General features: G+C 31.6%; 2 protein-coding genes across 2 annotated transcripts in view; one reads left to right on the plus strand and one right to left on the minus strand.

Moving 5' to 3' along the window:
• Positions 1–726: 726 nt before the first annotated feature.
• LOC145323390 (uncharacterized) lies at positions 727–16,842 on the plus strand. Its single transcript, XM_080165812.1, has 18 exons — positions 727–838; positions 1,914–1,961; positions 2,419–2,458; positions 2,908–2,995; positions 8,272–8,358; positions 8,704–8,749; positions 9,224–9,324; positions 9,819–9,849; positions 11,366–11,401; positions 11,795–11,863; positions 12,214–12,319; positions 14,056–14,099; positions 14,240–14,271; positions 14,815–14,900; positions 15,356–15,459; positions 15,856–15,916; positions 16,195–16,262; positions 16,740–16,842. Exons 1-17 carry the CDS (start codon positions 787–789, stop codon positions 16,259–16,261), a joined length of 1,098 nt encoding a protein of 365 aa, XP_080021938.1. The 5' UTR covers positions 727–786; the 3' UTR covers position 16,262; positions 16,740–16,842.
• Positions 16,843–17,370: 528 nt separating this feature from the next.
• LOC145323114 (neuropeptide Y receptor type 2-like) overlaps positions 17,371–21,020 on the minus strand; it is a 23,116-nt gene continuing 19,466 nt past the window's right edge. The window contains exons 14-18 of the mRNA XM_080165500.1: positions 19,737–19,810; positions 19,437–19,481; positions 19,218–19,278; positions 18,837–18,891; positions 17,371–17,435 (exon numbers count right to left, since the gene is read on the minus strand). Of these exons, the coding sequence (XP_080021626.1) occupies positions 17,371–17,435; positions 18,837–18,891; positions 19,218–19,278; positions 19,437–19,481; positions 19,737–19,810 (300 nt within the window). The remainder of the gene's footprint in view (positions 17,436–18,836; positions 18,892–19,217; positions 19,279–19,436; positions 19,482–19,736; positions 19,811–21,020) is intronic.

The following is a 21,020-nucleotide window of genomic DNA, read 5'->3' on the forward strand; positions in this document are numbered from 1 at the left end:
AGATGTTCTTGTTTTTATAATTTTCTCGACTCCTTTTCAAGACAGACAACTGAAATTTTCAGGGATTAAGTAAATTTTCATCCTACATAATTTTGATAAGTTTCATTAAGATTTGTATATTGATTGGGGTGCTAGATCGATTCCTAGTTTTTCAATTTTTCATGATTATCTAAACTCCTGTTCAAGATAAACGGTTGGAATTTTTAGGGATTAATTAAGTCAACATTCTACACATTTTTATAAAGCTTTTTTAAAGATATGATTATTGGTTTGGGTGCTAGATCGATTCCTAGTTTTTCAAGTTTTCATGATTTTTTCGACTCCTGTTCAAGATAAACAGCTGGAATTTTTAGGGATTAATTAAGTTAACATTATACATATTTTCACCAAGTTTATTAAAGACTTGCTATTGGTTGGGGTGCTAGATCGATTCCTAGATTTCACGTTTTTCTTCTTAGCTTAAAGATATTATACATTTTTAAAAGGTTTCGTGATTTATTTCATTTATGTCTTTTTAACATACTCAAAAGATTATTTTTTCCTAATGTCTATTAATAAATTTTGAGCTTCGCTACTTATGGATGTTGTCACCCTTGTTTTTTTTTATGCAAAGCGCCTAAAAGGTAATGCATGCAATGTAGGGAGGTGTATTAACCCTCCTTAATTTTGGATACACAACCTCAGTTTGCATGCCTCTGAATCAATATTATGAGATTCATTTCAGATCAATTATTGAAAATCTAATCTGTATTAGTTGTTTCTGTGTAGTGAATGTGAATCTAAAAAATGTTGCGCGGCATCTGCGTACACACTACCTTTCTTCTCACCCTATTCACAGGTATAGAATTTGATGCGCGGCATCTACGTATACTATACCTTTCTTCTCACCCTATCCATAGGTATATAAAATTCTGCGCGGCATTTGCATATACTTACAGAAAGACAGACTGATAGACTCAAAGTCAAACACATTTTCAATTCGGTGGTGAGTTTAACTCCAAAGTTAGGTTTTGAAGACGAAAAGGTAACTGCATTTAAAATCAATCAATTAAATTCTCTGTAACATGGTAGAATAGATTTTTAATTGATTGATTTAAACTTTAAAGGCAGAGAACTTTTTTTTAAACCCAACTCTGAACGACCTAATTATTGATGTTGTTACTTGCAGGTCCCATACTTGAAAAAAAAAAACATGTTTCTGAAAGATCTTTTTAATGTAAGATTATAAAGATGCTTTGCTCTTACAACTACAAGGAAGCTTTACACAAAAATAACCAAAATTATTCCGCAAATTTAATTTTTATTTGTTCCCTCTCCTAATTAATATTTACTAATAATTAGCAACCAAAATTTAATTTACCAAAGTAGGTTTAAAATGCAACATGTCTATGGTTTTTTTTTATTTGAAGCATAGCTTTTCTTAAATTTAGATGCATGCTTACTTACTTTAAACTTAATTTTATGACAGTTATTGACGTAGTTTGAGTAGTTTTAATTACAACGGTTTCAAAGTTAAATCTAATTTTAAAGCAATCCGTATTTAAGGATCTCTTTGAATTGCATCAACATAGAATTGCCCGTTGGTAACGTGATTTTCTCTTTTGCTTTTTAGGACATACTGCAAATTCGTTTTTGCAAATTTATCTCTAACCATAAGAACATATTTTATCTGCTTTATCAGGCAGTATGTCCGTCATGCTATATGCAGACATTTAAATATTGATGTGTAAAGGTTTCGTGATTTTCTAATATTTTTAAAAATTTTCTTCTCCTTCTCCTCTTTGTTTTATGACCACTGATAATCTAAGCTATAACTCACTTTATCCGTTTGTCCATCCATGAAGTTATTATGCTTCGATACTTATAAACATTTATGTTTCATTTAAAAAAAAATAAATGTAAATTTATTTTAGTGGCAGGAGTAGCGCATGGACACCCTCAAAATGACCGCCAAGCTACAGGTATAATTAGATCCTGGGTTCTTAAAAACATGAAGGGGTTGGGGGTTGCAGGGAGAAGCTACAATCCTTGTAATAAAGTAACAGAATGTCTGTCTTCTGTGTGTTTGATTTCGCTAACCGCTAAACCGATATAGTTCTCCTTTACAGGTTAGCTTCTCATAGATCCTGGTAAGGTTTATAACTACCCTCTCAAGAGATATCGCCCCTAGAAAAAAAATTACCCCCCACCCCCCAAAAAACACAAAATTTAAAATGGGGGGCGAAACTTTTTTTAAAATTTTTTTCTTTACAAATCTAAAAAAAAAATTGGGGTAGCGAATTCAACTCCCCCAGTTCTCAAATGCTCCTAGAGACTTCTAGGGGGAGTTGCCGTTAGTTAGAATATAATATAGTGACATATTCAAAATATTGCAACATATTGGACACCGTATATTTTAAATATGGGCATTTATTTCAGGAGATTCCAACCTGCAAGATCCTGTACAGGAACCTACCAGGTACATTTAAACAATTGTGCTGTTAACATATCAACATAGAACATTGAGAGAATATTGGGGTTGTCACAATGTTATTATTAGAATAGCTTTACATTGAAGATATAGGTTTCTCGTCCTTGTGGAGATGAGGGTTGGTAACAGCTAAAGAAGTACCTACTTTTGATAGGTCAGGTGCTTTACATCAATAGTTAGATGAGAGGGAATGCCTTGGCTAAAACAGGCGCAACTCATTACCATGTTTTGTTAAAACTTCCAGACATAGGTCGTGCAATCAATGAATTGTAGGTCTACCATAGTTGGGAAGCTAGTGCCTTGGGACCTACAATAAATTTCTGGTTTTACGTTGTTATTATCCATCCCCAGAGGTAGCTATCTTAATAGCAAAAAAACAGACAAACAGATAGACATCCTGGCCCTTTATCATTGATAGATTTATACCAATGTTTTAGGCAGGGAAAAGCCATACTGAACAATAACTTCCCAAGTATTTCAACATTTCTGCACCTGGATTCATTCGATCAGCTTCAAACACCACAGGTATTTTATTTTAAGTAATTTTTTTGATATATTTAATTAAGCTGTTATAAGTAGGGTGGGGACATCGGACTGTAAATTTGATTAATATCCAACGTTTTTTAACCACCTTATCTTATTCGTTGGCTCAAAAACGTAATTGAAGTTTGATTGGTTAATTCCAGTAGTATCCCACAATTTAACAAATAATTTCAATCTTTATAAGAGGTAAAATTGTGAAACATCATTGGTGATGTATAAATTAATTTATCGTCCATTGTCTTATTCCTTAAGATCACTGGGACTGCTTTGCCCCAAGACGTAATTAAAAAAAATTTAATTAACAATTTCTGGTACTGACATTTATCTTTAAGTAGTTTCCCCAGAAAATAATTTACATTTTTTTTTGGGGGGGGGGAGTTGGGGTTGTCTCACCCCCCAAGAAAATAGCTTAAACCACCACAGGACCAACAGGTATATACCCTGTAGAGTAGAGTTTGATGTTAGAATTTGTTCAGTGGTTACCGAGATCTTAAGGGACGGACGGACAGACATCATTCTATTTTGTATGATTTTTAACCTTGTACAACCTTTTTTGTAGCTGACTGTAAGATGTTAAGTCACAATGTGAAAAAACAGAAAACTTAAGGAAAACGAAGCTTTATAAAAATCTCTTTGCTTTTAAAAAAAACTTAGAATTAACAAAACCATGTGTTTAGCGTATCATAAATATTATCTATGTGTTGACTTTTTAGAAAATGCCTTAAAGACAACTAAATCAAAATGGGCTATCATAAAATGTATCTTTTATATCTGTGTTAGAGTTTTCTCAAAAATGTTAAAAAATATAAAAACAGTTTTTTTTTTATTGTATTAAACATTGAACCAAAACCATGCTTTTTTTAAAAGAAACACAGCAATATTTTAGTAGATGATTTAAAACCTAGCTTTTATCAAACGTTGTCGTCCTTGTTGTTGACATGAACAACTTTGTCGTAATACGAAAACACCATCGACATTTTTTTGTCACGACAATAACAATTGTGTTATATTTACATGGATCTGAGGGGATAAGACGATAGACGATAAATTGATGTATATCCAAAATTATTATAAACAAAATAACCTCTTCTGTAGATTAAAACTACATTGGCATAAAAGTTTAGATACTGTTTAACCAAGAACTCAAAATAAAATAAAAATACCCAAAGTTTTTATGCCAACCATAATGCTGATGGTGTTGTCCACTTCCCCTAAAAAATATCGGAAACTTTTTACCCCCTAAAGGTTATTAGCCCCCCTGGTAAAAGCCTGTTTACGCATGAAAACATTGGGGACAAGTATTTACAGTTCCCAATCTCCCTGACTATTTAGCATTTAAAATATTAAACACATAAGTTTTAGTTTTTACTCATATTAGTTTCTACGCCCCTAGCATCTAAGGGTTTTGTATTCGAAAGGCTAGACAAATAGCTCATAACCATAAAAAAAAAAACATTAAACTAAAAATAAATTAGCCTAAACCATTATCTAAAATGATAACGTATACTTCATTCAACAGATAACTAACTCTTTATGTAACAAAAACTTTACCTATATATCCCAATTTTCATATATTTTTAGGTTGGTTTTTGGTAAAGGGTATCTATAATATAAAGTAGAAAGATGTCTATCATTCTGTCCGCCTGAATCTTAAGATCTGGGTAATCGCTGGACAAATTGGGTTCGATTCTTTAGTTTTAATTTTAAGGAAAAATTGAGGGTAAACTATTTTTAAAAGATTTCTCTTACAGTTATTTTAATGCATCCAAAATTATTAAATTTTCTTACACAGTCCTTAAAACTTCAGAAAGGATTTCTTGAAAAAAAAGGTACCATAATAAAAATATAAAAAATTTAAATGTTTATAAAAAATATATTTTAATCTGAAAAACCATCATCAACCCCAGTTTACGCCTTGATTAACTGCATTCCAATCAGGGATCTAAAGAGATAAGACAATGGACAATAAATTGATGTAAACTGTAAATTATAATATACAAAATTACCCCTTCTGTAGATGAAAATTATTAGTCCAATTTTATTAAACAACCAATCAGAATAAATAAGAATAACAAAAGTTTAATCACTGGGCAAAAAATGAGACAGCTATTTTTTTACTTTGGGTACTAGTGTATTTTACAGTCCAATGTCATTTCCCTCCCTGAACCCAATTTGTTGCGTTAGTAACGTTATATAAATTGGGTGTAAGAAAAATTAATGCATTTTATAATTGAATTTACTTTGAGCACACAATCAGAAAGTGATAAAGGTTCTTAAAAACAAATAATAGAATGTTTGTGTGCATGTTTTATGACACAGTTTATTATACAAATAAGGTTTGGAAATCTCTTTATATAAGATTATAGCTTAATCTTAAAAATAAGTTCTTTATGACTGTACTAGCGGTTGCGCGCCTAGCTTATTGGGTCTCTATATTGGAATGTGTAGGGAGGGGTTAAAAAATAGCATAAACCCATCCCCTGACTTAAGTCTAAAAATAAAATAGCCTAAAACCATACAAGGACCCATATGAAGCTTCTTTGAAATGTAAAACACAATCTAAAGGGTTATCACTGTGTGTATTTTAAAGATAGGTAGATTTTTACATTGTTCATTTTTTTCACTGTTTGAAATACCAATTACGCTTCAGCATAAATTTCCATGTCTTTTTGATGTCTATGTTTTTGTTTAGCTGTGTTTCTTATAAACCCTATTGCAGATCAAATTATTGAAATTTTTGGTTCATAATTAAACTGTATAGATTAATAGAAATTTTTTTTAGAGTTTTATTTAATTAATTCATTAAATTGTTTCATTTGTAGTTACAAAGTATCAAATTTAGTTAAGTAGCCTAAAGCTACATTGAATCGACATTAATATGATAAGGTGTTTATTCACTTCTGTACATGCATCACGTTGTAAAATCATCAAAACCGCGAATTATTAAAACAGTATTATTGCTATTTCATCAATAATACTGTTCTTATGACATATTCGCAATACGCATCTAGTCCATATATTGTCGTCTGTCTGTAGGTCATTCTGCAATAAACATATGCCATATTTTTTAAAGATTTTGAAGTTTGTCTTTTAGTTTTTGCATATTCTCTTTCTTTCTTTTCTTTGCTTTGACTATTGAACAATTACTCTCTTTGTCCGTAAGTCTATTTCATGATTTTTTTATGTTTTTTTATCAATCTTACTAGGCTAAAATGAATAAGCGGATGTGAAAATATGCGAAAGTAAAGGCACACCTAATATTATTCTGCCAAATCCATGTAACGGGGGTCAATTTACTTCTGATTACAACTAGGACTTAATTTAGAGAACTTTCAAATGTAAATTTTATATTCGACAGAGGCAAATCTAGTAACAAGGATGACAACATCCATGAGCAGCAAAGCAAAAGAATTAAAGACATTATAAATGTTTAAGTAAGTTGTATACTGGATGCTTTTTTGGACAAGGTATCCACAAAATAAATCTCAAACATCAGTATAGAAGATAAAAATAGGCGAAGAAAAAAATCGATTTGTCCTTTTATCTATGAACACAAAAACTCTAGAGATTTCAAATTTTGCATGGTGATTCCTTCAGTAGTTAGGTACGATTTAGAAAGCGTAGCAACTCTATAATCATTACCAAAATGTCCGTACGTCCATTTTAAACATGTTGATTTTTTTACTTCATCTGAACTAATCTGAACTAATCATCTGATTGATCTGATTTTTGTTATATTGATTCCTGGGACGACAAAGTATAATGTAATAAGCGAAGCAACGCTATAATTAAGTCCTAAAAATGTAAGTATGTCCATAAACATTATCCTGTATCAAGCAGTGTTTTAACAAATTTACTTACAATTTTGCTTTGACCCTTATGAATTTATATTATGATTATTCAGTTCTGACACTATTCAAGTGGTAATGTCCGTTTGTCCTACCGTTTCAGTGCTTCGCTTTTATGGATGTTGTCATCCTTGTTTTTATTTGGGTTATTATGTTAAACTGGGTACTGAATAGCCCTGCATGGTTGGGGCACCGCATGTATAAATGTCCCGGGGGGTTAATGAACCCAACTGGGGTTAGGCAAAACCACCCAAGAATAGTAAACGAGTATTGCTTTGGCGTACATAAAGGTGGAATTTTCATTAACAACCTTATTCTTATTTTTGGTCAGTTTGATTTGACGATACCAATAAACTATAAATATGTATATTATACTTATAACAAAGGTGCTAAAAGAAAGAGATAAAGACAAACATAGATAAATATGAAGAGACAAAGAGTGAGAGAAAAAGAGAGATTATGATGACCAAGAATGGGGCTCGGCAGATATGGGGCAAGTTTTGTGTGTGTAAGTGTTTTACCTTAAGTAAATTTTAAACAAGGTAGCCCCTCAAGTGTAGAACCCGTAGGGTTAGTCCCCTTTGCGGTGATTAGGCAAAAAAAGTAAAAACTAAAAAAACTTATTATTTCTTTCTTTCAAATGTACGGGTTCCTATGCTCGCTGGGCACTTCGAGCGAAAGTACCGACAGCACTTTTACAGTCAGCCTTAACAGACCGCTCTATGATAAGATTAGCCTCAAAAGTGCAGAATAAATCTAACCTCTTTTCTTTTAAATGATTTCAAACAAAAATGCTAGTCGCTACATAGCCGTCTTAGGTTGATAGGCAGCATCTGGTGGCGGCTTGAACTAAGTAAAGTTGTTGGGGGGAAAAATCTAGAACCAGACATCTACTGCCAAGCCCTGGATAATATATTTTTTAAATCTCTGCTCGTGCTTATATACTTGCAAAAATTGCTCGTTGTCTAAACTGCTGATTCATAATTAAATGATTTTACACGTATTAACATTGCAGCTTTGTCAGGGAGGTGGCGAGTTCGAGTTTAGGCTTGAATGTCACCTTTAAAAAGACTTATAAGTTTTTCCAGTATGTCTTCGAAACCGATTGATATCTGTTGTATGAGAACCGGTTCTCAGGCCATACTGAAAAACCATGTATTATAGACAATTTTGCACAAAAAAAACCATAAATTCCCCGGGGCCATAAAAACTTGAATTAATTTTATTATTTTTAATTTTTTTATCCTCGGAAAGCTGTATATTATACGATGTGATAAATAACTATGCTCATTTTGTATACAGATTATAATGCAAATTTTATGTTAAAAAGAATGAGTTTATTACAATATATTTTTATTGTTTGATTTGCTTAAATGAAAGTTTCAATTCTAATTTCTTTTTATTATTTAGGCTGATTTGAGCCCTACAAGATTCTTTTCAGCGGACAGATTCAATTCTTTTGATTCCCTGGCGGGCTTACCTAAACCTAACCTCAAGGTAATCCTTATATAGAAGTAACAGGATGTCTATCTACGTGTTTTAAGAAATCTTGCTTACCTATATGGTTATTCTTTTCAGTGAACCAAAGCTTCTTATAGGTCCATGGAAGGTTTATAATTATTTTGGTGATGGGAACCTCCAGCCTATCAAGAGCAATTGCTATTAGAAAGGGAAAAAAAATTTAGAGTCGACTATCGGTTCATCTATTATATTTTTTTCGTTGTCTGTTATGATCTCGTTAACTACTGAAGTGATTGAGTTATTAATTTCTAATTTTCGAGAAGCTTCCCTAGATACTAGAGGTGAAGCCGCTTATAGTATAATAAATATGCAAATATTTAGGAGCCCGCTCATGTTGGGATCACTCCAGAAACATTTTCCATTCCCCAGGATTCTAATCATTTTAATTATGGAAAAATACAAATTCATGCATTACAATGTAATAATAAAAGTGATTTTTTTTTATTTTAACAGTAATATAATTTATATTTACAAAATGAATTCATCATTATATAAACACTTCATTAAAATACTGCAAAATTATAAGGAGGGGATGGGATGGTTTTTTCTTCAATGTTACTAACCCCTGCTTGTGTGGGGGGGGGGGGGGAATGACCCTGCGGGAATACCCAGTAACCAATATAACCTGATATAACCTTACAGACAAACGAAAAAGTATCTCTAATTTTCTTAGTCCTTATTTTAAATTTGTTTTAAAATTAAAGGGGGGATGGAGGTTGTACTGAACTGGGGACTTTGCGGTAAATAGTTATCAAGATTTTATTATGTATTTCTTATATCAATAGATTAATTCTAAACTAAAAGTGACGATTTTGAAAATGATTATAAACTCTGCGCTTGAAGATCCCCCTTAACCTGGATGAGCCGGCAATAGTTGGAGAGGACCCGCTGCTATTCTCCTCTGTACCTGGATCTGATCCAAACCTCTTCAGTACTGCTGCCTCAGGAAACAAAACATGCTCATCTAGATTCAATAATCCTGATATGATATGGTTGTCTGAGTGTGTGTTTAAGGAAGGATCTCAATAACCGTTGAGCCGATATGGTTTACAATAAGGATTCAAGGGAAGGTTTATAACCATTTTTCTGGAGAATATCACCATTCTCCAACGATAAATTGCTATAGAAAAAATGTACCTCTCAAAAATTGTTTTGTCATACAATATACAGAAGGGGTAATTTTGTCTATCATCTTTGGGGATGTCCTTAAATTTATCGTCTAATGTCTTATCCCTTCAGATCCATGTAATTTATACAATGTCTTTTTGTTTCTAGAAGAATTGTAAAACCAAAAATTATATTGGAATACTAATAAAATCTATGGTTTTATTTCACAATATTTATTAGTTGATTATATTGTCATAAAAATCTACAAAAGAAATTATTATTATCATTGAATAAAAATAAAATTATTGATCCAAAGCATGCTTTTTTGTTCAGTGATCACAGCCATTGTTGAAACAGCAGGTAGCATTTTTTTTCTAAATTTCTAATAAGCCCCGCAGGGTGTAATAGAGGTGAAAATTAACAAGGACGAGCCACAATTCGTTTAGTTATAGCGAAGCTGTAATATAACAACAAGCTTAAAATAAAGGGAAAGAAAGAGAGAGAAAAGGAAATAAGAAAGAGAATTGTAGAAGTAAGAGAGAGATATACAGTGTGTTTTTTTTATGAGAACTTTTTTGAAAGCAATTTTACCCCTCTTATAGTTATCAGAATTTAATGATTAATGGCTTATTTTCTTCGTTTTTTAAGGCAATTAATAGAACAACAAAAAAATATTTAAATTTTTATTTAAAAAGTACAGTAAAATCTAAAATTCAAAACTTAGGTGTCAACATCTAAAAATGGTTTTAGCGCATTTTTCTTATGCTCAAATAATCAACCTTTTGCAAGAATGGCTGCTAAACACTTCAAAGTTGAGATATAGAGCTAAAAATGTATACAGATACTATTAGGGACATGTACTAGAACCTATCAAAGTTTGAAGGTCATATCTCAACCAGGGAGGGAGTACTGGCCCCCCAAAGTCGACTACAGAAAATCCATTTTTTAAAGAAAAATGCGCTAAAACCATTTTATATGTTGACACCTAAGTTTTGAATTTTAGATTTTACTGTACTTTTTAAATAAAAACTGAAATATTTTTTTGTTGTTCTACTAATTGCCTTAAAAAACGAAGAAAATAAGCCATTAATCATTAAATTCTGATAACTATAAGTGGGGTAAAATTGCTTTCAAAAAAGTTCTCATAAAAAAACACACTGTATAATGCAATATACATATGTATATTCTTATTTTTGTGTGCTTTCCTTAAAAGTACCCACTCCACCTATTGAACCTAGTACTAGTGTCTAACTTTTTATCTTTGTGACGTAACAAAAATCCATCTCATTTTTAGGAGTTTCCTTTCCCACCTCCCCTCTCATCCTTCGATTTTTGTTACGTCACAACGATAAAAAGTTAGACACTATTACTAGGTTCCACCTATTCTATAAGATAATTGAAAACCTTGCCTCACCGAACCTGAAGTAAAACAAAACACTCCAAAAAAATGCCCCAGTGGAGGGTTTCTAACTCTAGTTGGTACTTTGAAGGAAACCACCAATTTTAACGAAGAATATGTTGACTTTAAAATAGCTTTGCATTAAAAATTAACTTAGGAGGGATGGAATGGTGTATTTGCACAACTTGATTAGATTAAGAATTAGACGCAAGTTTTGTATATCATGCTATATTAAATAATAAGCTTTTTTGTCTATAGCGAGGATTCCTCTGACCACTAGACCGATATGGTTCTCCTTTACAGTAAAGCTTCTTATATGACTCTCATATTTTACTTTTTTCTTATAGATAACTCAAATTAAAATTGAGGAGGGGGGGTCAAATTTACCCCATCCTACCAAGGATCCCTAGAGGCTTTTAGGGGCGCAGCACCTAGTGATTAATAAAGTAAAGAATTTGAAATGTTGTTTAATTTTAGAAGAAGCACAACCAGTGGTTTCAAGTGGTGATCAAGGTTGAGTATATCACATTATATTCTGATATTTTTTTGTATAATATGATTATGAAGGCCCGGTACATCGACCTATCATATTACTTTTTAAAAATCAAAGCGTGTGCCCGGCATTGATTTAAATGTCTTTTAAAAATCCTGATAACGCCCTCCTTATTTTAAAAAAAATTTAAAATGAGGGGCTGAATTTTTTTACGATGCCAACTACGATTATGACCTAACCTAACCTGACCTAAAGCAAAAAGCAAACAAACTAAAGCACTTCCCCTATTTTCATTTAATACAAAAAGGGGCGGGAGGGTTCATTACTCAAAAGTGTACTTTATGTGAAAGCGCCAAAAATATTTTTTTTGCGAAATGAGTTAGCTAACCAATTTTTATAAACTATTGGGACAGGTGACCAGAGCAGTGAAGAAATAATTGATGAAATAACAGCCCAACAAAATGGAAGATACAGACGTAGTGGTAAAGTACATTTTTTTATTTTTAATGATGAACATTTGATGATGAATAATCTTTGCCTCAATATTTTCATTTTATTCTCAATGTATTTAATATATTTAATGTATTATTATATCATTAAAAATAGTAAATTTTGAGACCTTAAATATAATAAAAGTATTTTAGCCTTGATTTTATTTTCTTATAGCAAATTCTTTAATTTCAACTCAAAAAAAGTTGGAGGGAAGGGGGGACCATAATCCATTGGTGTATTCCTAATACCAACTAAATAAATTAATTTGTTGGATGGTCCTCAGTACTAATTAAGGGGGCTGCATGCTCCCCTCCTTAATCCTGATAATCCTATATTCCAGTATCCAGCGCCCCATCTCCTGACAATTATTTTCCTTCATTTTTCTCCTTTTTCCACTCCTCCACTCCTTTCTCCATTGCCTATCCTTCCTCAGATCTACATCTCAAGTAAGCATTTTTTTACCTGATTTATATGCCAAAAAAAGTGTTTGACAGTTTGTGTCAAAGTGACTAATCGAGGACAGAACTCCCCTTTTGAAATTAAATAAAAGTAAGGAAGGGGGGGGGGTGATTTTTTCTTGTTTTTCTTGTCAACTTTTGTTAGGCTGGGGTTGGTTATATTGGGTGCAGGGTAGCACGGGGGGTTATGACATGACAACGATAGTATATGCTCCGCAGGGTATTTTTCAATTTATTCTAAAAACAAGGGTGGTGGGGGGGGGGGGTTGTGCTAAGTAGGCACTTTCAGGAAAAGCATCGTAGTGTTTTAAACTTTTCCACCAATTTACTTTTTAGGATATTTGTATGACTCTACAGGCCTCTAAACATTGACTCTAAAGGATTTGTCAGTCGTCTGGCATATTTTTTTTGAAAGTTGGTGTTTTTTTGCCTTTTTTGATGTGGCTATTAGAAAAATAAAATAATATGATTGATAAAAAAAATTCAGAAAACAAAAGAAAGAATGCAAATCAAACGTTACAAATATTATGACACAATATATACTTTTTTTCCATAAGAAATAAGTGAATACACAAGGGATTTACAAAAAAAATATTCTATGTCATATTCATATTTTGAAGTTTATTTAGTAGAACAATTTATCTTAAAGGCTTAGATGAATTTAACCGATTTTTATTTAATAATATTCTTTTATTAAACAACTAGTGATTCCGCACATAACCTTAAGAATCTTTCTTTTAAAATAAATTTAGAGTCTTATTAAATTATTAGTATCGTACAAAAATGTAACGGGTTGAAAATAGCCATCATGAAATCTTGGCGGAACCTTTGGATATCATAACTAGGCTCTCATTGTTTTACTCAGGGACAAGCGAACATTCTTAAAATTAAAATATCTGAAACAATTTCGTAAATAATTTCCTTTATACCTTACAATTTTTCCCTTGGCCTTTTTGGTTACATACAACCCGAATTCAATTTTACCTCAAGATTCCGCAGAAGAATTTTCTTTTTTCGACAATTTTAACTTGAAAAAAATTGTTGAATCCCGGCATCTGGTTTCACTTATACTAAAGCCAAAAGCAAAAATAAGTCAATTAACTTAAACTTCGTCATGATTTAATTATATGAGATATTGAATTTAGAAAAAAAAGGAATCTAAAAATGTGAGAGAAAAAACAGGAAAATAAAACAAGCGTGACGCATAGAAAATAAAGGGAGACACAGTCACTTAAAGAGCAGCTCCGCCTCTAATCAAACATTGTATATAAAATTTTAGATCCCTTTGCTATTTGTCTGCTGTTTGTTTTTGCTAAAATGAAAGCATACTTATGGTTTTTACTAACCAATATCGTGAAAATCTTGTGGTTGATTAAGTTTCAAAACACATTTGTCTTACAACTACAAACTATGCAAAAAAAATATGTCATAAAGCTTTTGTTTGAAAATTAGAAGGAAAAAAACATTATGATATTACAAAGGATATATTACATCTTGGATCTCACACCAAAGTTCCATGGAATTTTTCCCATCCCCTTCTTCTTGATGAACAAACTGACCAATAAACGAATTTTTGCAAGCTAAATTTACCACATTTTTTCCCATGTCATGATTCCTTGTATATTCTACATCCATTTCATAACAAGTCCGAAAGTAAATTTAAAAATCGAATTCTAACAGCAAAACTATTATTGATAAAATTTTTGATAAAATACTTTGTTTAGACCTGATATTCTGGAAGAATTTGGCCCTGTTCAGGAATCACCAGGTAATAGTTATTTATCAGTTCGAATAATAGACCGTTTTCTGCAGATACTAAAATTTAGAATTAAAGAATTAATTTCCGTCCATGATGTGATTTTAAATTCATTTTTCTAATACATTTTTAATTTTTTTTTTATTTTCTAGTTAAAGAACACAAAGCGGCATTAGAACCTGAGGTAATAATTAATCATTTGCTCATTTTTTCTCTCGATTTTTGTGTATTCTTTTAATATCTGTAGGATCTCAGAAAAGGATCGCCAGATTTTCTTGGTAAATTCAAGGGTGTGGGGAGTTTTGTTTAATTGGAAGGTCTTGTCACCTTTATCTTTCAAACTAAATAAAAACAAGGATGACAACATCCATAATCTAAAAATTATGTATGGACAAACAGTCAAAGTAAGCTTTGCTTCTTCTAATGCAAACCAAACTTTTAGCCATAAATATATACCTAACTAGCGGCTACGCCCCAAGAGGTCTGAAAAAGGGAAACCTTCACTTCTAATTTGATTTTAAAAAGAAAATGTTAAAAGAAATATTTTTAAGAGGAGCGGATACATTTTTTTCTAGCGGTGATTTCTTTTGGGAGGGAAGTGATACCTTCCCCAAAACAGTCATAAACTTTCCAAGACTAATGGGTATATATACAGACAGACACAGAATCTGTTACTTTTATAATGTTCAATACGCTCAAAAGTTTTTATACAAAAATATTTTCTCAGAATTTGTCAGCAGCCACCCTGCCTGAAAATATTCGACCAACCAGACAAAACAGATTCAGATTTCACTCTCCACCCCCACCACCAAGGTAAACTGAAATATAACAAAGATAACAAAGATGACAAAAACAAAATAATGGTTGTACCGACAAAGTGCTTTATTAGCAGATAATTATGAAAATAAACTTAAAGATAAATTACGAAACCTTTAACATATGTCTCATAAATGTTTTGATATTTATATTTTTGTTAATGACTGATAGACTATCCGATCATTTTATCTAGAAGAGCAGTCATGAAAATCGGAATCCCCAATAGCTTTATGGTCTGACTTACGAACGGATAGACAAAACAAATAGGAGAGTGCCAAATGACCCCTACCTCCATTCTTGATAAAATTTAAAAATATGATTGTATTAAATCCAAGGAATGAGGGACATTGGTAGTATGATCTTAATTTATTGGTTTAAACTAGAACCAATAATTTTAATATAAAGAAAGGGAAATTTGTTTATCATCAATAGGAATGCATATTTTTGCTTAGGTATCCACCTTTTGACCCCTTCAACACGACCTATATCCCCCTCCCTGGACCATCATCCCCGCACTTTGCTCTCCCACTAACAGAAGGCAACCCACATAACAATAGTAAGTATTATAATAATGCTCCGAATCCGGTTAATTTTCGCTAGTTTATAACCGGTTCTGAGCCAAACCAAAAATATCACGTACCTGATCGAAATAAATCATAAATAAAAAAATATAGGAATAGCGCCTGTTTTGCTGGCACGGACCTTTGGCCCCTCTGGGCCAACAAAACAGAATTCGATTAATTATTCATAATATACTTTTGTATGATTCTGGAACCTAGTAATAGTGTCTAACTTTTTATCTTTGTGACGTAACAAAAATCGAAGGATGAGAGGGGAGGTGGGAAAGGAAACCCTTAAAAAAGAGATGGATTTTTGTTACGTCACGAAGATAAAAAGTTAGACACTATTACTTGGTTCATGATTCTGACATTTTTTATGTTTTATATTTTAGGACCAAGTGGTTTTCATTTTAGACGTCCAATTCGTCAAACTACAGAAAGACATTTATTTAGGTAAACAAAAATCTTGAAATTGTACTGCTAATCAAAGTTTTATAAATGCTTTCTTTCATTCTTTGGCTCAAAACTTTGGGTACTTTTATCAATTAGTGATATGTTTGTACAAACATTTAGCGTCCATACTATTCAACAAACAATTTTAATCTACAGAAGGGGTAATTTTGTTTATCATAATTTCGAGGGTAAATAAATTTATTATCCATTGTTTTATCTCCTTTTTTTCTTCCTGTTTTTGCCTGAATTTTATCTAACAAAACTTAATTTTTTTTCAGATACCATAACACTGCGGATTTTTTAAATAGTCTTGATTTTAGAATTCTTACTGGGTTAAAAAATTAAGGTAAGATTAAAATTTACATATCTTAAAAAGAAAAAATAATTTTATGCCTCTTTCTTTTCCACTAGTAGATAATTATTGAGAACTTGAATTTATAATCTTTATGTATAGTTAACAACAACAGAATGCTGTAATTGTAATGAATCTAGAAAATAGTGAAACTATAATTTGTTACTTTCACACAAAGTGTCCTTTAGAGCATTGATATCTTATTTTTTCATTCAAAAGAGGGGAGGGGTAGTTTTTCGTTTTGTTACTTTAGGTATGGTTAGGTTATATTGGGCACTTGTTATCCCCGCAGGTATAGGCCTTCAGTATTAGGGTCCCCGAAGGGGTTGGGCAAAGGAATTTGCCCTCCCTTATTGAAATTTATTTAAAAAATAAAAGATTGTGGGGATATCAGTGCCTAAATGGCAATTTGTACAAAATTACCAATATTTTTTTAGAAACAACGACATTCTAATTCTTCTTTTTTTTCAGGGAAAATTGTGCAATAAATTATTTTCTAGTCATAACATTGTTATATTGACTTATTCTATTTATTTATCTATCTATTTACTTATAATAAATATAGTGTAATATTTAATGCCTTTTTTATTGATATTAAAAATGTTTTATATACATACATAGGTATATGAATCTTATCCGTAAAATGTTGGTAATTCATATAGTTTCTGAATATATAAATGACACAAAAAACATACAATTTTTAGTGAATTATCTTAAATATGTTTAAGACATAATAAAACACATTTTCATAAACCTTTTAAACACTTTGACCTTAACATGAGTAAGGAACTATACATGGCACCCATGGCTCAGCTACCACAACTAAGCCTCGAATTTTATACAGTTTGGAAGCTTTGAAAAACTTTTTGAAAATAGGAATTGTTATATTCGGGCTAGGTTTTGCACTTTTGGACTGATTTTAAATGGTCAAATTTTTTTTATCTCTGAGGCTGACAGGCTGCTGCCGAGCCTTACAGGCACCAGAATACCTAGAACAGTAGCGAATTTACTGGATCTTAATAGTTAAATACATTTATTAAAATACATATATTCATACACAAAAATAGTAAATTCTAATAGCCAATTAATAAAATGAAAATTTTCAAGCTGATGGATGTGTTTGAGATGAAAGATCAGTAGTATTTTCTAACAAAGGAGCTTCATTCCCTATAAAAAAAAGGTTATTTGTGTTTATAGGTAGCAGTTCACAGCAACTTTAAGCGTTTATATATCTAATTACTATTCTTTTATAATTATTTCATTAAAATTAACCCTTACAGATCGGGGGGGGGGGGTCATATTGACCCCCCCCTCTAGTTTTTTCAATGTCATTTTTTTTGTAGGTAAGATGGAGAGCTGTGACTTCATGACTTTTTAAGTTTAGTAATTATACGTCGGCAAGAGTTGATTTTATTAGGATATCTGGTCTGTGTCGGTCGTGGTGTCCGGTCAAAGTCGGTTGGGTAGCACCAAAATTAAAAAAATATTCTAAATAAATCTTAATTTCTACATTATGACTTTTGTGTATAAGGTAGAAACCTAAATTTTTTTTGGTGAATACTGAGATATCAATGACCTTATGAGAAATGTGGTGTTATGACCGTTTGACCGCACCCTGACCGACTTTATGACCGATTTTTGTCCGGCTTTTACTACAGACATATATCATGAATATCGTGGCTTCTATTACAGCTAGAGACCTAAAAATTTTTTTGGTAAATCCTTGAGCAACAATAAACAGATAAAAATATTAATTGGCGCCGCCAACCGCCGTTTTACCGCCGTAACCGCCGAAAATGGCGGTTTCCGTTATTTGCCGTTTTTCGGCGATGATCAGAAAAAGTAATTTTTTTGTTATGAAAAATAAAAGTTCGTCCTAAAATTTGGTCATCCTAGCTGCAAAATTGGCCGCTCTACAGCTGTTTTAAAATTTAGCGGCTGGCCGCTAAAAAGCGGCTAAGGAGCGGCCTGACCGCTATGACTAGAAAAAGTAATTTTCTCTAAAAATACACATGAACAACCAGAAAAAAAATTTACGTCTTTATCTGTAACAGAAGCCGAGATAGAGGGGGGGGGTCAATATGACCCCCCCCCCCCCCCAATCTATTAAGGTGGGAATAGGGGCCCGATCTGTAAGGGTTAATTGTTTGAAAATGGACAATAATGACAACATCCATAATTAGCTAAGAAAAGAGGCATAAAAGTTGAAACCACGTAAAATATCAAGAAAGTTCTAAAAAATAGACTGACAAAGTGGGTTAAATTGTAAATGCTTATTAATCAAAGGAATTTTCTTGGCTGTTAGTGCAGGACAGACAGACAAAGTAAGTTATAGAACGGATGCCTGAGGTCACAAAAATTTCAGAACTCTAACTTTAAAAATAGCCTCGAAAATAACATTTTCTCTGTAAAAATGAAATAACTTTTGTTTCCCCTTAGCTTTACAGACGGACAAAGTTAATTACATATATACTAGATTCTAGGAATTCCAACGGCTGATTTTTACAAATATAATTTCGATGATATTCGTGTAGCTTTTTATAATTTGTAATTTTAATGAGTGCTTACCTCGTGGTGTATGCTTTGATTCAGAATCTATGTCTGTCAGTGTTGTTCTATCAAACTAAAACAATTTAATCAAGTTAAAATTATAATCGGTTAAATACTTTGCTATAGTCAAATGAACATAAATGAGAGGTTCCGTAATTTAAAGTAATAATTTATATTAAAAGCCTACTTTTGCCAGTATTTAAGGATATCAGAATAAACGTAAAATTCCCGCATAATGTTAAAATGTGTGAAATACTTCCTTTTTTAGCTGGTAAACTTTAAAACGGAAAGTTGGATCTTATTTAAAGAAACTATATCCTTACACATTCCAAAACTCGTTTTCCCCTAACCGTTTCTTACAGACGGAAGAGCATTTCGAATTAGAGAGTAGCTAAAAACAATCAATATATTTACCCTTAATGAACTTAAAGATCTAAGCCTCTTTGTTATATGGGTCATTCTAAACAGATAAAAAAATATTTGTAGAAAAATTTGAACCGAAATTTACAAAATATATATTATAAAGACATTATTTTTTTCTTCTGACAGACATGACATTAGGAAATTTATTTTATAGATATTTATATTATTTTTAGATTTCATTATTAAAGTTGTAACCTCTCTGTAGAGCGGAGTAAACCAAACATCTTGTGATATTCTGTTCTGTAAGAAATTTAGTAAATCAAAAAAAATGTTTTAATTAATCTTAAGAGATAAGACAAGATAAACATCTCATTCTCCAATGATAAAGAACAAAACTACTCCTTCTGTAGATTAGAGTTATTGGTTGGATAAGATATGACCCAAAGTTGTTAAGCTTTCGATAAGACAACACTTTTTAAAACTTTAGGTGCCAATGTAATTTATCTTAATACAAAAGATAGAAAGACAACCATTTACTTTTATACAAGAATTTACCTAAAATTTGAAGAGAAGAAAGCATAGATGATAGGATTGTAGCAAGAATTACTCATGGCTAACCAGTGACTCACCTTAATATACACAACAATTTTTATTCTTTATATAAAAATTAAATTAGATTTGTAGCTGACTAAGTTTATTAACATAAATAGTCAATGAGATAAAATACTTCATCATTTATAAAAGAATTTAGAGCAGATTAAGAATTTTAGTTATATTTTGTTCTATATGATTCAATCGCATAATAATAGTTATTCATTGCTGACTCCTCAAATGAATGAATATAAAAATAACTGCCTATTCGTACCAAACATTGTATACTATCTAACAAACAATGTCAGATTGTGTTTCTGTTGATCAAATTTATATGGATCTAGACATCTTATAACTATTGTAGCTGCGCCATCAAAAAGTCCTGCACTGAAAGCCAACTCCATAATAGCTGAAGTTCTTTACATAGGTATTTTTATACCTAACTTTTCTATAGATATACCAAATATTGATTAAGCAAAGTCAAATTTTGAACAATTAAAACTTTATTATGTGTTGTATAGTGCGTAAAAAGGAAATAATTATTCCACCAGAATCTAAGTGTTATCAAATACCACCAGAACCGATAGATGTTTACCTCCCTACATAATCAACATTTTGAGAAGCCAAACACGCATCCTTTTATTGGTAGATTTTAGAGTGGTATATGAGGGGTTGTAGACCATTTTTAAAAGCGAAGCTTTTCTATAATTAGGGCCGGTCCGTACGTCCATTTAAAACATGTTAATTTTTAACAACTAATTTTTATGTAATCTAATTATCCGATTGTTCTGATTTTTGGTATATTGATTCCTGGGACAACAAAGGACAATATTATAAAAAAGCAACTCTATAATCAAGTCCTAAAAATGTAAGTATGTCCATAAACATTATCATGTATCAAGAAGTTTTTAACAAATTTACTCACAGTTTTGCTTTGACTTTTATTCATTTATATTCTGATGTTTCAGTTTTGACACAATACAAGTGTTAATGTCCGTTTGTCACTAAGAGGAATGTATTCAACCTCATTAATCTATCCAGAGGGGTGGATAGTGGTTTCATAGCCACCCGTTCCCCCAAAAGATATGGCTATTTGATGAACTATTTTAGTAATTATGAAACCATGAAACCATGAAATTATAATTGCGGATGTGATTGCACACTGGAATTAACTGTGTTAGTTTATTGTAAAAATGTGCTTGTAAATTCATTGTTTAGATTTATAATTCACAACACTATTCTCTACAT

This window comes from Acartia tonsa, chromosome 6, assembly GCF_053477335.1.
Source record: "Acartia tonsa isolate MP-2025a chromosome 6, ASM5347733v1, whole genome shotgun sequence".
Taxonomy (NCBI): domain Eukaryota; kingdom Metazoa; phylum Arthropoda; class Copepoda; order Calanoida; family Acartiidae; genus Acartia; species Acartia tonsa.